A 12,330-nucleotide genomic window follows, 5' to 3' on the forward strand; every position below is an offset into this window, starting at 1 on the left:
GTTCCCCAATGCCCTTGCCCTCTGGGCGGCTATGCCGACACCAGGCGAGGAACGGCTAAGCCGTTCCGAGTATTAAGCGGGGTAGCCCCGGGGGGTACACTCAACCCCTGGGCGGCGAAGCCGCCTGTCAACGAGTAACGGCGAAGCCATTTTGATGAATGAGTGGGGCGCTTCCCTACCCCCTGGCCGGCGAAGCCGGCCCCTAGCTTAGGTGAGATTATTTGAACTAAAATTCTTCGAACAACCACAATTATAGACGGCGAAGCCGGAACCGGGGATTTCAAGGGGCGGAGCCCCTTAACGAGCGAGCTCAGCGCAGCGAGTATTTTAAATGCAGTTGGTTGACAGATTTTCATGGACTCAAGCATGATTAATGCAATACACATACATAAAATGTATTCTCCATGGATTCAAGATTCACACATTCGAGACTCAGATGGATTCGATATTCACATGGTTTCACGATTCACCCAGATTCGAGATTGAGATGGATTCGCTATTCACATGGATTCGAGATTCCCACGGTTCATTCAGTTCATTATGAACGATTTAAAGAACCCATTCATTGCCACGAATCAAATTCCATGAACCGAATCCACCAAAAGAACCGTAATTCCCACCTCTAGTACACATGCGGAGAAAAGCGAAGGAGCTGTGCAGTCGCACCTCAAACCCAGGTGGGAGGGCGGGCTAGGCAGTTGAGGGGAGTGTTCCTCTCCGCTTCTCATGGAGTAGCTTTTACACCCCAAAACTCAGGGAAGGCCAAGCGAATTTCATCATTCGCTTCTCTTCGACCTCAACTTACAGTAACCTGATACTCGCTTCGTCTCGGAGCGTTGGCGAGACGGGCGAGAGCGAGGTCTAAAAGGTTGAGAGTATCACTCCCCATTCCACTTTCTGCGACGTTGCCGTTGTTGGGAGGGCAGAGTGGGGTGAGGGGAGGTAAGAAATTCGAATTGGCCCGAATGACGTCCTTCGCCGCTGTTTTGGGCTTGCAGTACTCCACGGTGCACCCATTGTAGGCCACGCCAATTAACATAGATCTGTGGGTCTCAAGGTGATTGTGGAAGAAAAGTGCAGCCACAGATTGATCGTTTTATATTTTTTTTTGTTTTACCTTAGAGTCAAGTTGTAATCGGTCAAAGTCCAACTTGATTTTCTCAATAACCTGAGGACATATTACTATTTATATCCATCCTTAATGTGAATACACGTCTCCTAAATACAATAAAGAAACCACAAGTCTCTACCTCTTGTAGTTGTTCCGCAATTGAGTGGTATGTGAACCGCGGCAGATGGAAAAAAACGATCGGCATCGGTCGCTCAGAGCGGCTCTCAGCTGTCACTACCATAACGCCTTAAGTGTAAAATTAAATAGTGTGGAAATTACCATTTGTGTTTTAATCATGGATGTTACACTATTAGCCCCCCTGTGGATCCACCACTGGTTGTTACCAAGAGGAACTATATTTCCATTAAAGCTACCCAGCTCATTGTTTTCTGTAACACTGCAATAATATACATATTTATTTATGTTCAAGGTTACTCATGACCTATACTGTTCAACAAAGGGCATTTTATATTTAAGTGGTACTTCTTGCATTTTGGTTGTGTAGTGCTGTAGACAAATAATTGTTAGGGCATGATTCCCAAAGTGTGCCACCTTGATATTTTTCATATGTATACTTAAAAGGGTGTTTTGAAATATTTGAGGTCAAAGGGCGTCCATGACGTGGAGTATTGAAATTCTCATAAATAGGTCATGCTGTATATCAATGTAAAGCCTTACACATCAACTTTCCAAAAACATAAGTTTCATTTTTATACTGTGAATAGAACCATAATTATAGTCATTTACCTGTAGGGAGACCCACTGAAATTTTGACAAATTTCCAATATTTGTGGACCTGAAACTTCTTTCAAAATCGTCATTTACCTCTGAAAATTGGTATCTTTCCATCTCTTTTAGGATTACTGAATACACCAAATTTTAAAGAAATCTGACCTGGTCAGGTTGAAAATGTCACTTTTCTGTGTTGTATTGATGAGAAATTATCCTAGTATTAACCTTTTTCAGGGCATAAGTCTAAATGATTTATTTGCTGGGACTTGCTTGCTTGCTGACCAGAGGAAGATGGTAATGGAATCGATCCTGAAGATTGATCCTCATTTTAAAGCTGTTTGGCCTCCTTGCCCAGAATTTGGGTATTCATGCAGGCTTCTTCAGGACCTCAACTATGACAAGGTATGGGTCATTGATTTGTTTTGATTTAATTTTTAAGAACATAATTTCTAATTTCAATATGCATAATTGAGTTACAATGCCGTTGCTTTGATTTTTATCAGGATTCATGATTCATTCCATTGATGGGCCTTGGTCTCATATGACATCAAAGTGTGATTTGAAATCTGTTATTGAGAAGATACCGTATAAGCGCGTGTAAGAGGCGCACCTTTTTCCCCAAATATTGCAGCCGAAAATGGGGGTGCGCCTCTTACACAAACTTCTTATCTTCCCCCCTCTCCCCTTCACCGGTTGCAAGTTCAAGGGGAACTGAGTGGCCTTGGTTTTCAGCCTGAGTCAGTCATCTGAAACCCTGGGTCAAAATCAAGCGGCAGGCAGGGGAGTTTCTCCCTTAGTGACGTATTCTTAAAATTTGAATTGAATTGAAACTGTTTGAATTTCTTGCAAGCATCGCGCCGTCACGTCGGTACCCCAGAGGTGAACACTGAAAAGATCGCGCGGGGTGATTCGCTCCGGAGCGCGCGCTAAATTTATTGCCTCCGTATTTAAAGCTACGAGCGAAGGAGCAAGGGAAGAACACGTCCGATCTTGCATGTGACGTCGTTGCCTTTAAAGCGAAGGGGCGAAGGCGCAGCAATGTGACATACGCAGTTTGCGTTGCCTGAGTTTCCAGTCCGTCTCGTCTTGTTTGAATGCGCTTATGATACGCTTGTTTCTTCCGAAATTGTGCTGTTTGGACTATGTTGAATATTAGTAGCCTTATTTTAGCTATAAATCTTTGTGTCAATCAATTAGAGCTCAAAAAACTGAAATGCTGTAAGATATACGTCGCGTTAGGTCTAATTATTTTTAGAACCTCGTGCGTGTCATACAATTGCTGAAAGATATCGAGATATCTTCGAGCTCAGAAGGTGACTCACGTAGCATTTGACCTCCAGAAACTCGGGGAATTGAACCTGGTAGACCGAAAAAGGTCAGTTGGTGGAATGGGGTAGGGATGAAACACGTTTCCATTGTTCCCCTGTAACTTGATATTTTCCTGTGGAGTCTCGGAAAGGAAAAAAACGGCAGAGGCATTAGCTGATGGAGAGCCGAGTGTAGTACCGTTAGGCCCCTTGCACACACACCGATTTTGGACGGCCGGTAAAATATTGGCCGATATTTTACCGGCGAAGCGATGCTTGCACACACGCCGGATTTTTACCGGTCAAACGATACGTTGCTATCTATATTTTTGAGCCGGCGATCCACAGTGACAATGGCCGGCAGATAACCGGCATTTTGCCGGTGCCGGCGCGTGGTCGGTACGTGTGCAAGCTCCAATGCTCTCCGATTGTTCGCTATTGGAATGTGGACGGCCGATATTTTACCGGCCGTCAAAAATCGGTGTGTGCAAGGGACCTTAAATCTACGACGTGGTTATTATCCTACGGCTCTGAGATTGCCCCGATAGTTGTTCAATCTCTTGGGAAAGCTCATGCCATTTGCCTATCGTGTTTCGATAACTGTCGAAATTCTGGGCATACGCCTGCCACACCGCACGATAGGATAAAAATTGTCGCAAAATTTTTTTCTTTATAATTTCGATGCTCAAAATAGGGGTGCGCCTCTTACACGTGTGCGCCGCTTACACAAGCTTATACAGTACTCAACTTCGCCATTGAATGAACCTGGCCAAGTATATTAGGGACAACCAGATGGGTGGCCTCTTCAGTCTCCTTGGCTCCTATTCCTCTTTTATTTCTATGCTTAGAGTAGTGCGAAATTTTCATGGGTTAAATTTTCTTAAGCTGTTTGTTAAGGTGTGCAAATGAAAGTGCAGTCTTTTATTGAACAAAAATTTAGGCTTCATTGCCTATAATGACATAGTAGCAGCTGGCAATGTGTTTCAGCACCTTCATCATTCATAAAAGTTACTTTTTGCGAGACTGGGGAGGCTGCCTGTCTGTTTCCTCCCACGTCACCAAAGTGATTAACACATTAAGTGCATTATTCTTAGTTGCGTACTGTGTTTGTTATATTCACAACTTATACTGAACACAAGTAATATACAGTGGAACCCGGATTTATCGTACCCGCATTGATCGTTTTCCCGCATTCATCGTTCGCCGCTCCTGGTCCCTAATTAAGTTCCATTACGACAACTCGCTTCCCTCGTTAAGGGGCTCCGCCCCTTAAAAACCCCGGGTCCGGCTTCGCCGTCTATGTTTGTGGCTGTTCGAAGAATTTAAGTTCGAATAATCTCACCTCAGCTAGGGGCCGGCTTTGCCGGCCAGGGGGTAGGGAAGCCCCCTACTCATTCCTCGGAACGGCTTCGCCGTTTCTCGTTGAGAGGCGGCTTCGCCGTTTCTCGTTGAGAGGCGGCTTCGCCGCCCAGGGGTTGAATGTGCCCCCTCGGGGCTACCCCGCTTAATACTCGGAACGGCTTCGCCTTTCCTCGTCTGGGGTCGAGGGCGAGGGCATTTCGGAACTGTCTCACAGTTATTCGTTTAAGGGGCGGCTTCACCGCCCAGAGGTGGAAGGAGCCCACAGCTGCTGCGCCGCTTGTACATCGGGGCGGCTTCGCCGCCCGAGGGTTACTGAAGCTCCCCGTCGCCTACGCCAGCTACTCCTCGGAACGGCTTCGCCGTTCCTCGCTGTGGGGCGGCTTTGCCGCCTAGAGGGCGAGGGCATTTCGGAACTTTTTCACCGTTATTCGTTTAAGGGGCGGCTTCGCCTGCCCGCCGCCTGAACGTCGGGGAGGCTTCGCCGCCCCGATGTTCAAGCGGCGCAGCGGGTTACTGAAGCTCCCCCTCGCCTATGCCAGTTACTCCTCGGAACGGCTTCGCCGCCTTTGGGATGATGAGCCCCCCGCGGCTGCTCCACTTAGTCCTCATAAATGGTCTTCTCCACCGAGAGGGGTGCCCAGGGGGATTCGGGGTTTTAATGTGTTATACATGCAGTCACCAATCTTCCACAGTGATATGTAGCGATGATTGTATTGGGTAGTGCAAGGCGGCGTAATAGTTGCGACAAGTACCCATAAAAGAAGACTAATGGCAAGTTTTTCATTTTTTGCCGGGGGTTCCAACAGAATACCGGGGTTTTTATACTTCTGTTAAACCAGTGGTCACAAATCGTTCTCATAAATTCCGTGCTGATAAGCCCTAGGGGTCCGGAACAATGGCGGAGTTCTGACGATTCTTTTACCCGGAGAGGCGATTTATTAGAGACTTTGTTTTGGGAGGTTTCATGGGGTTATTGGGGGTTTTAATTAGTAGTAGTTGCACCGGCTAAATTGTGACAAAACTACTCGGAAAGGCGACTTAAAAAACTTTATTTTTTCGGCGAGGTTCCAGGAGGTGATCGGGGGTTTTCTGGTATTTTTTCCCGTATGGTTTACGGTGGCCCGCCTTCACCAAACATTCTGGATCTGGAGCTCAGAGGGGACGGGTAGTGCGGCGTAATGTTTGCGAGAAGTTCCCAAATAGGAGACTTAATGGCACATTTTACATTTGGTGGGAGATCAGGGGGATACCGGAGGTTTATATGTGTGTACTCCTGGCGGTCACCTTCCGTTCACATAAATACCGTAGGGATGAGTCGTTGGGGTAGGAACCAGCGGTGGAATAGTCACGAAAAGTACCCAAAAAGAAGACTTGTATGCAAAATTTTATGTTTTGGGGGGTGTATGTGGATTTGCCGGGGGTTTAAAGGTTTGTACAGCCAGGTGTCATCACCCGTCCTCATCAATTCCGTAGCGATGAGTGGTAAGGCTTGGAAATGCGGCGGAATTGTGACGAAAAGTACCCGAAAAGGCTACTTTAATGCAAATTTTAATTTTTTAGGGGTTTTCAGGGGGTTTAAAGATGACGATGTTATATGGTCACATCCATTTACTATCATATCTAAGAGAAGTTGACCCTATGACATCCATATTTCGAGAGTAATACAATAAGAAGTAAATCTCTCCCCGGAAAAAAATAGTAGTGCCCGCCATTTTGATTTTTTCGCTGTTATATCGATTAAATCATTTATTAAATATTTATGTTTTCGGAAAGATAATGCATAGTTGTATGTAAATACAAAGTTTGAAAGAAATCGGTGAGGTAAAAATTTACTAAATCCTGTGTTAATCTTTTGGAAATCGTAATTTTCGGAATATTTTAATTTTTTTCTGACTAACCAAGGACGACGAAAGAAAATTGTTACCTACATTTCGTAGACGATGTTATGAACATATATAATAATCATTTTCGTTGTCCTATTCACAAAATTAGGCCAACGGCAGTGGAAAATATGTAATATTTTCCGAGAAATCGATTTTTGGGCACCATTTTGAAAGCGTTTTACTTGGTAATTAACTTCAAAAATTACATAGGTATGTGACGACCTTTATTAGCTTTCATAATATACAACAACGTTCCGTGCGACGGTAATGTATCGCCTGTGTAACGATAAATAGTAAACAAACTCCCGGGAGAAATGGGAAGTGTCCGCCATTTTTAATGTTTTGCTGGGTTATCGATGGCAATATTGTAAAAATGTTTAAATTTTCTAAAGGAAAATGCATAGCTTTATGTATATACTAAGTCTTAACGAAATCGGTCGTGTAAAACTGGACGAAATCTTGTGTTAATCTTTTAGAAATTGTACTTTTTGTTATTTTTGGCATATTTTAATTTTTTTCTCCGCAATTAATGGTGACAAAAACAGATTGTTGCCTAGGTTAAATAGAAAATTATGTAAGCATATATAATAATCATTTTTGTTATCATACACCTGAAAATAAGTTGACGGGAGCGGAAGGAATGAAATTATTTTCGAAAAACCAATTTTTGGACGCCATTTGGCAGCCATTTTCTATAAAAGATACTAATAACATTACATAATTACGTGCTCACGTTTATTAGCTTTCAAGGCGTGCATAAAGCATTCACATATCACGTACCGTTCGCGCGCAGTAAAATAAAAACCGAAAGACGGTCCCCGGAAATAGCGCGATTTCGGCCATTTTGTAGTCCTAGCGACAACACGTGGCTGAAACATCCGGTTTTCGGATTTTTCCTCCGAATCATATCGGGTTCCCCGCACGCGTGAAAAATTTCAGCTCTCCAGTACTTCTAGAAGTGGTCGGGAATTTGTATCCTTCAGTGAGTCAGTTACCTCAAGGCCTGTATATAATAGGGATGTAATTTTTTCCTGCATCTATCGTTCCCCGAAGTATCGTTTTCCCGCATTGATCGTTTGAAGATCGCGGTCCTGTCGAATAATTTTCCCGCATTCATCGTTTGATAAAAATAAGACAAAGTGTTTACAACGTGTTATTTATGGCTAATAACGACAGAGACATAGTTTGAATCTTCCCCAGGAGATTGAAATGCGATAGGGAGAAGCAGAGTGCCGTGGGATAGTTACATTAGCGCATTTCCCAAGATCCGGTATCCCCCTCCATTCAGCACTCGCCTCCCCCTGGTTGAAGCTTTCCTCTTCTCCAAAATAAAAAATGGTCCCAGCTTGATCAGGGATCGTATTATGACGACCTTAGCTTCAAAAGAAAATATCAAGTTACTCGAGAACAGAAGAAACCTTTTTCACACCTCCCCCTTTCTCGACCGCTGACTTTTTTTTAGCTCGCTTCAAAGATGCAAAGGTGCTTCATGCTAGCAGTTGACCTCTGGAGGTCAACTGCTGCATGAATCACCGACTCGCTTCAAAGATCCCCTACCGTGCGCATATAACAATTGAACAACGTGGACAACTAGTAATGTCAAGAGAGCACTCCAGTAGAAATAATTATGAATATTATTGGTTTTTAATCGATTTTAGGGCATTTTTAAATTAAATAAACAATAATTTTTTGCTAATATATGCATTTAGTGCTCGTTTTTATGTCAGCATATGCTTGTCACCATCGGTTTCGAAGGTGATAGGCCGATGACGCTCGCAGCGTGCTAAAGAGAGCGATCACGGTTACATAATCGCTGCTATGACCTTCCGTCGTGGGAATCGCGTTGCCCCTGGCAACGACATCGGTCTCACCCTTCTCACAGTTACATAATCAGGGTGCTGGAAGTCAACTGCTGCATGAATCACCAATTAGCCCAAAAGGTGTCTAAAAATGAATTTCGGCAATTGGTATTATACTTTTATTAGATTGAGATATTTGTGATGTGCACGTAATTCAGTAAAGAATGATACCAAACACGACGTAATTCTAACGTTATTTAAGCATTTTAAGCAAGGAAATATTTGGAATAATACGATGGTGATTTCTGGCGAACATTGATATCCTCGCAGCTGATAGTGAGCTTCACGGCAGTTGATGCAATTTTTTTTCGAAAACAGGTCGTCTGGCTACAATTTATGAGTTATGCTACAAGTCTCACTTGTCTGAGTTGCTAACGAAGTGATGTCTTCTCAGGATATTTTGTTTCTCTCTACTAGCAATCTGAATTCATCTGCTCATCTAGAGCTACGCTACTTATTGTTAGAAATGAGTGGGTAATTTGCCTTCTCTATAGGATAAAAAATTTCATTGCGCAGTCATATGGTCATGCTTCACCCTCTGCAGTAAGCTCTGCTTACCCCGTACGCGATAGCATTAGTGCCGAACTTCACCTCATACGAGTGGTTCCGTACTTTCCAGGGTGGGTTGATTTAATACGAGCGAGTGTTTTCCCTGTGGGTTCAATGGAGTCCGGTTTCATTTTTATTAGTTTTATTCTTATTCGTCTTCGGACCATGGCCCTTCCGAAGACACAAGTGAGAACTTTAAAAGATGGACTGAAAATAATTGAAGACGAAGAAAAGAATCCGGGCTAGAAATACGTGAATATTGCAGAACGCCTCGGTATGTCCGGTAGCACATGGGTAGGGGTAGAGCGAGATCCCTGGTGAAAACAAGAAGTGGATTGAAGCCGATGATCAGGTGGGCGTGCCGCTGACGATTAACGCCACATTGCCTCAATCATATTAAAAATTTAATTGCTAGAAAGGAACATTTCAAATAATAAACTATTTTTGGCCTTCTTGATCCACCTCATAACCAATCACTGCGACGGCAAAATCAGTTGTTTGAGGCATAACACTCACATTTCTCTCGTAAATACATGTACTTGAAATGGCATTTGATGGATAAGAATTTTTAGGCTAGGGGCCGGCTTCGCCGGCCAGGGGGTAAGGAAGCGCCCCACTCATTCCTCGGAACGGCTTCGCCGTTCTTCGCGGAAGGGCGGCTTCGCCGCCCATGGGTTGAGTGTGCCCCCACGGGGATACCCCGCTTAATACGCGGAACGGCTTCGCCGTTCCTCGTCTGGGGTCGCCATAGCCGCCCAGAGGGCGAGGCATTTCGGAACTGTTTCATCGTTATTCGTTTACGGGGCCCAGAAATGGGGGGAGCCCACAGCGGCTGCGCCGCTTGAACATCGCGGCTTCGCCGCCCGAGGGTTACCGAAGCTCCCCCTCACCTACGCCAGTTACTACGCTACTCCGCCTTGGGGTTGAGGAGCCCCCCCATGGCTGCTCCGCTTAGTCCTCACTAATGCTCTTCTTCACGGAGAGGGGTGCCCAGGGGGATTCGGGGGTTTTAATGTGTTAGACATGCGGTCACCAATCGTCCACAGTGATCATGTAGCGATGATTGTAAAGGGTAGTGTAATGCGGCGTAATAGTGGCGACAAGTACCCATAAAAGAAGACTTAATGGCAAGTTTTTCATTTTTTTGCGGGGGGTTCCAACGGTATACCGGGGGTTTTATACTTGTGTTAAACCAGTGGTGACAAATCGTTCGCATAAATTCCATGCCGATAAGTCCTAGGGGTCCGGAACAATGGCGGAGTTCTCACGATTCTTTTACCCGGAGAGGTGATTTATTAGAGACTTTGTTTTGGGAGGTTTCACAGGGTTATCGGGGGTTTTAATAAGTGGAAGGGGCACCGGCTAAATTGTAACAAAAACTACTCGGAAAGGCGACTTTAAAATTTTATTATTTTTTTTCGGCGAGGTTCCAAGAGGTGATCGGGGGTTTTCTGATATTTTTCCCGTATGGTTTACGGTGGCTCACCCTCACCAAATATTCCGGATCTAGAGCTCAGAGGGGACGGGTAGTGCGGCGTATTGTTTGCAAGAAGTTCCCAAATAGGAGACTTAATGGCACATTTTACATTTTGGGGGAATTTCAGGGGATACCGGAGGTTTATGTGAGTACTCCCTGCGGTCACCATCCATTCACATAAATTCCGTAGGGATGAGTCGTTGGGGTAGGAACCAGCGGTGGAATAGTCACGAAAAGTACCCAAAAAGTAGACTTATATGCAACATTTTATATATTGGGGGGGTGTATGTGGGGTTACCGGGGGTTTATAGGTTTTTTCTGCCAGCAGTTATCAATCGTTCACATCAATTCCGTAGCGATGAGTGGTACGGATAGGAAAAGCGGTGGAATTGTGATGAAAAGTACCCGAAAAGGCTACTTATATGCAAATTTTAATTTTTTAGGGGGTTTCGGGGGGTTTAAAGATGACGATACTATATGGTCACATTCATTTACTGTCATATCTATAGGAAGTGTGCCCTATGACCTCCGTATTTCGAGAGTAATACAATAAAAAGCAAACCAGTCCCTGAAAAAAGTGAGTAGTGCCCGCCATTTTTATTTTTTCGCGGTTAAATTCATTACATCATTTATAAAATGTTTATGTTTTCTGAAAGACAATGCATGGCTGTATGTAACTACAAAGTTTGAAAGAAATCGGTTGGGTTAAAATTGACAAAACCTTGTGTTAATCTTTTGGAAATCGTAATATTCGGTGATTTTCGGAATACTTTAATTTTTTTCTGAGTAACCAAGCACGATGAAAGAAAATTGTTACCTGCATTTCGTAGACGATGTTATGAGCATATATAATAATCATTTTCGTTATCTAACACCTAAAATTAAGTCGAGGGGAGGGGAAGGTATGAAATTTCTTTCGAAAAATCAATTTTTGGACGCCATTTTGGCTGCAATTTTCTCAAATAGAAACTAATAAATTTACTTAATTACGTGACCACGTTTATCAGCTTTCAAAAAATGCATTAACGATCCGTGTGGCATGCACAGTTCGCGCGCAGTAAAATTAAAACCGAAAGAGGGTCCCCGGAAAAAGCGCGATTTCGGCCATTTTGTCGTCCTAGTTACGACACGTGGCGGAAACATCCGGTTTTCGGATTTTTCCTCCGGATCATTTCGGGTTCCCTGCACGTGTGCCAAATTTCAGCACTTCTCCAGCACTTCTGGAAGTGGTCTGGAATTTGTATCCATCAGTGAGTCAGTTACCTCGAGGGCTGTATATAATAGGGATATCATGAAAAATATACCAGAAAATTACTAGGATTGCCACAAATCATGTCATTTTCAATAGGGGTCATTTCATCCAGGCATGACCCCCACCGACTCGGATTTTGATGAAACTTGGCAAATTTCATCCTTCCATGTAGGAATGAAACAGCGTAAAGTATTTCTTGGCTATCTCTAATAGTTTTTTTCACGACCATTTGAAGTTTGGGTGAAACTGCAGTTTTTCAATGAATCCGGTCTCCAGAGGCACTTATATACCTCCAGTATAAAACCTTGTATATGCAAGATGGCTGACTATAGTGAAGTTCGTTGCGCATTGTGCTCCGATAAATTTGACGAAAATAGTGTAATAATTAGGTGTATATTCGATTGTCTGGCCAAGTTTCACTTCGAGTGCACCAATTTAAATAAGGCTAGCTTAAATGCTTTGAATTCCAGCTGAGAATTGATATATCAGTGTAATAATTGTTAATTTTTGCCTGCTCGCCAAATCTACAAGGCGACGAGCACTTTGTCTCAGCTAATGACAAGGCAACAAGACTTAAAAAGGTACTCATTGAAGGGCTAGTGTCTAAGATTTCCCAGTGCTGTGATACTATCTCAGCTCAAGATACTCAAATACAGCGACTCAATAATGTGATTCGAGCGCTAAAAAACAATAGTGGTATTCAGTTGGGTACTAAGCAAAAAACTGTGAAATCTGTGTCGTTCGACGATTGTAGCTCCTCAAATGTGACATCAGAAAATAGTGACACTAATAAAACGT

The 12,330-nt window shown here is 43.7% G+C and overlaps 1 protein-coding gene across 4 annotated transcripts in view; it reads left to right on the top strand.

Moving 5' to 3' along the window:
- The window catches only part of LOC124171687 (DNA-directed RNA polymerase, mitochondrial-like), a 343,150-nt gene that overhangs the window by 85,306 nt on the left and 245,514 nt on the right, over positions 1–12,330 (top strand). For all 4 annotated transcript variants that reach the window (XM_046550928.1, XM_046550930.1, XM_046550929.1 and 1 more), the window contains one exon: positions 2,078–2,245. In XM_046550928.1, the coding sequence (XP_046406884.1) occupies positions 2,078–2,245 (168 nt within the window). The remainder of the gene's footprint in view (positions 1–2,077; positions 2,246–12,330) is intronic.

The sequence above is a fragment of the Ischnura elegans genome, chromosome X (assembly GCF_921293095.1).
Source record: "Ischnura elegans chromosome X, ioIscEleg1.1, whole genome shotgun sequence".
Lineage (NCBI taxonomy): Eukaryota > Metazoa > Arthropoda > Insecta > Odonata > Coenagrionidae > Ischnura > Ischnura elegans.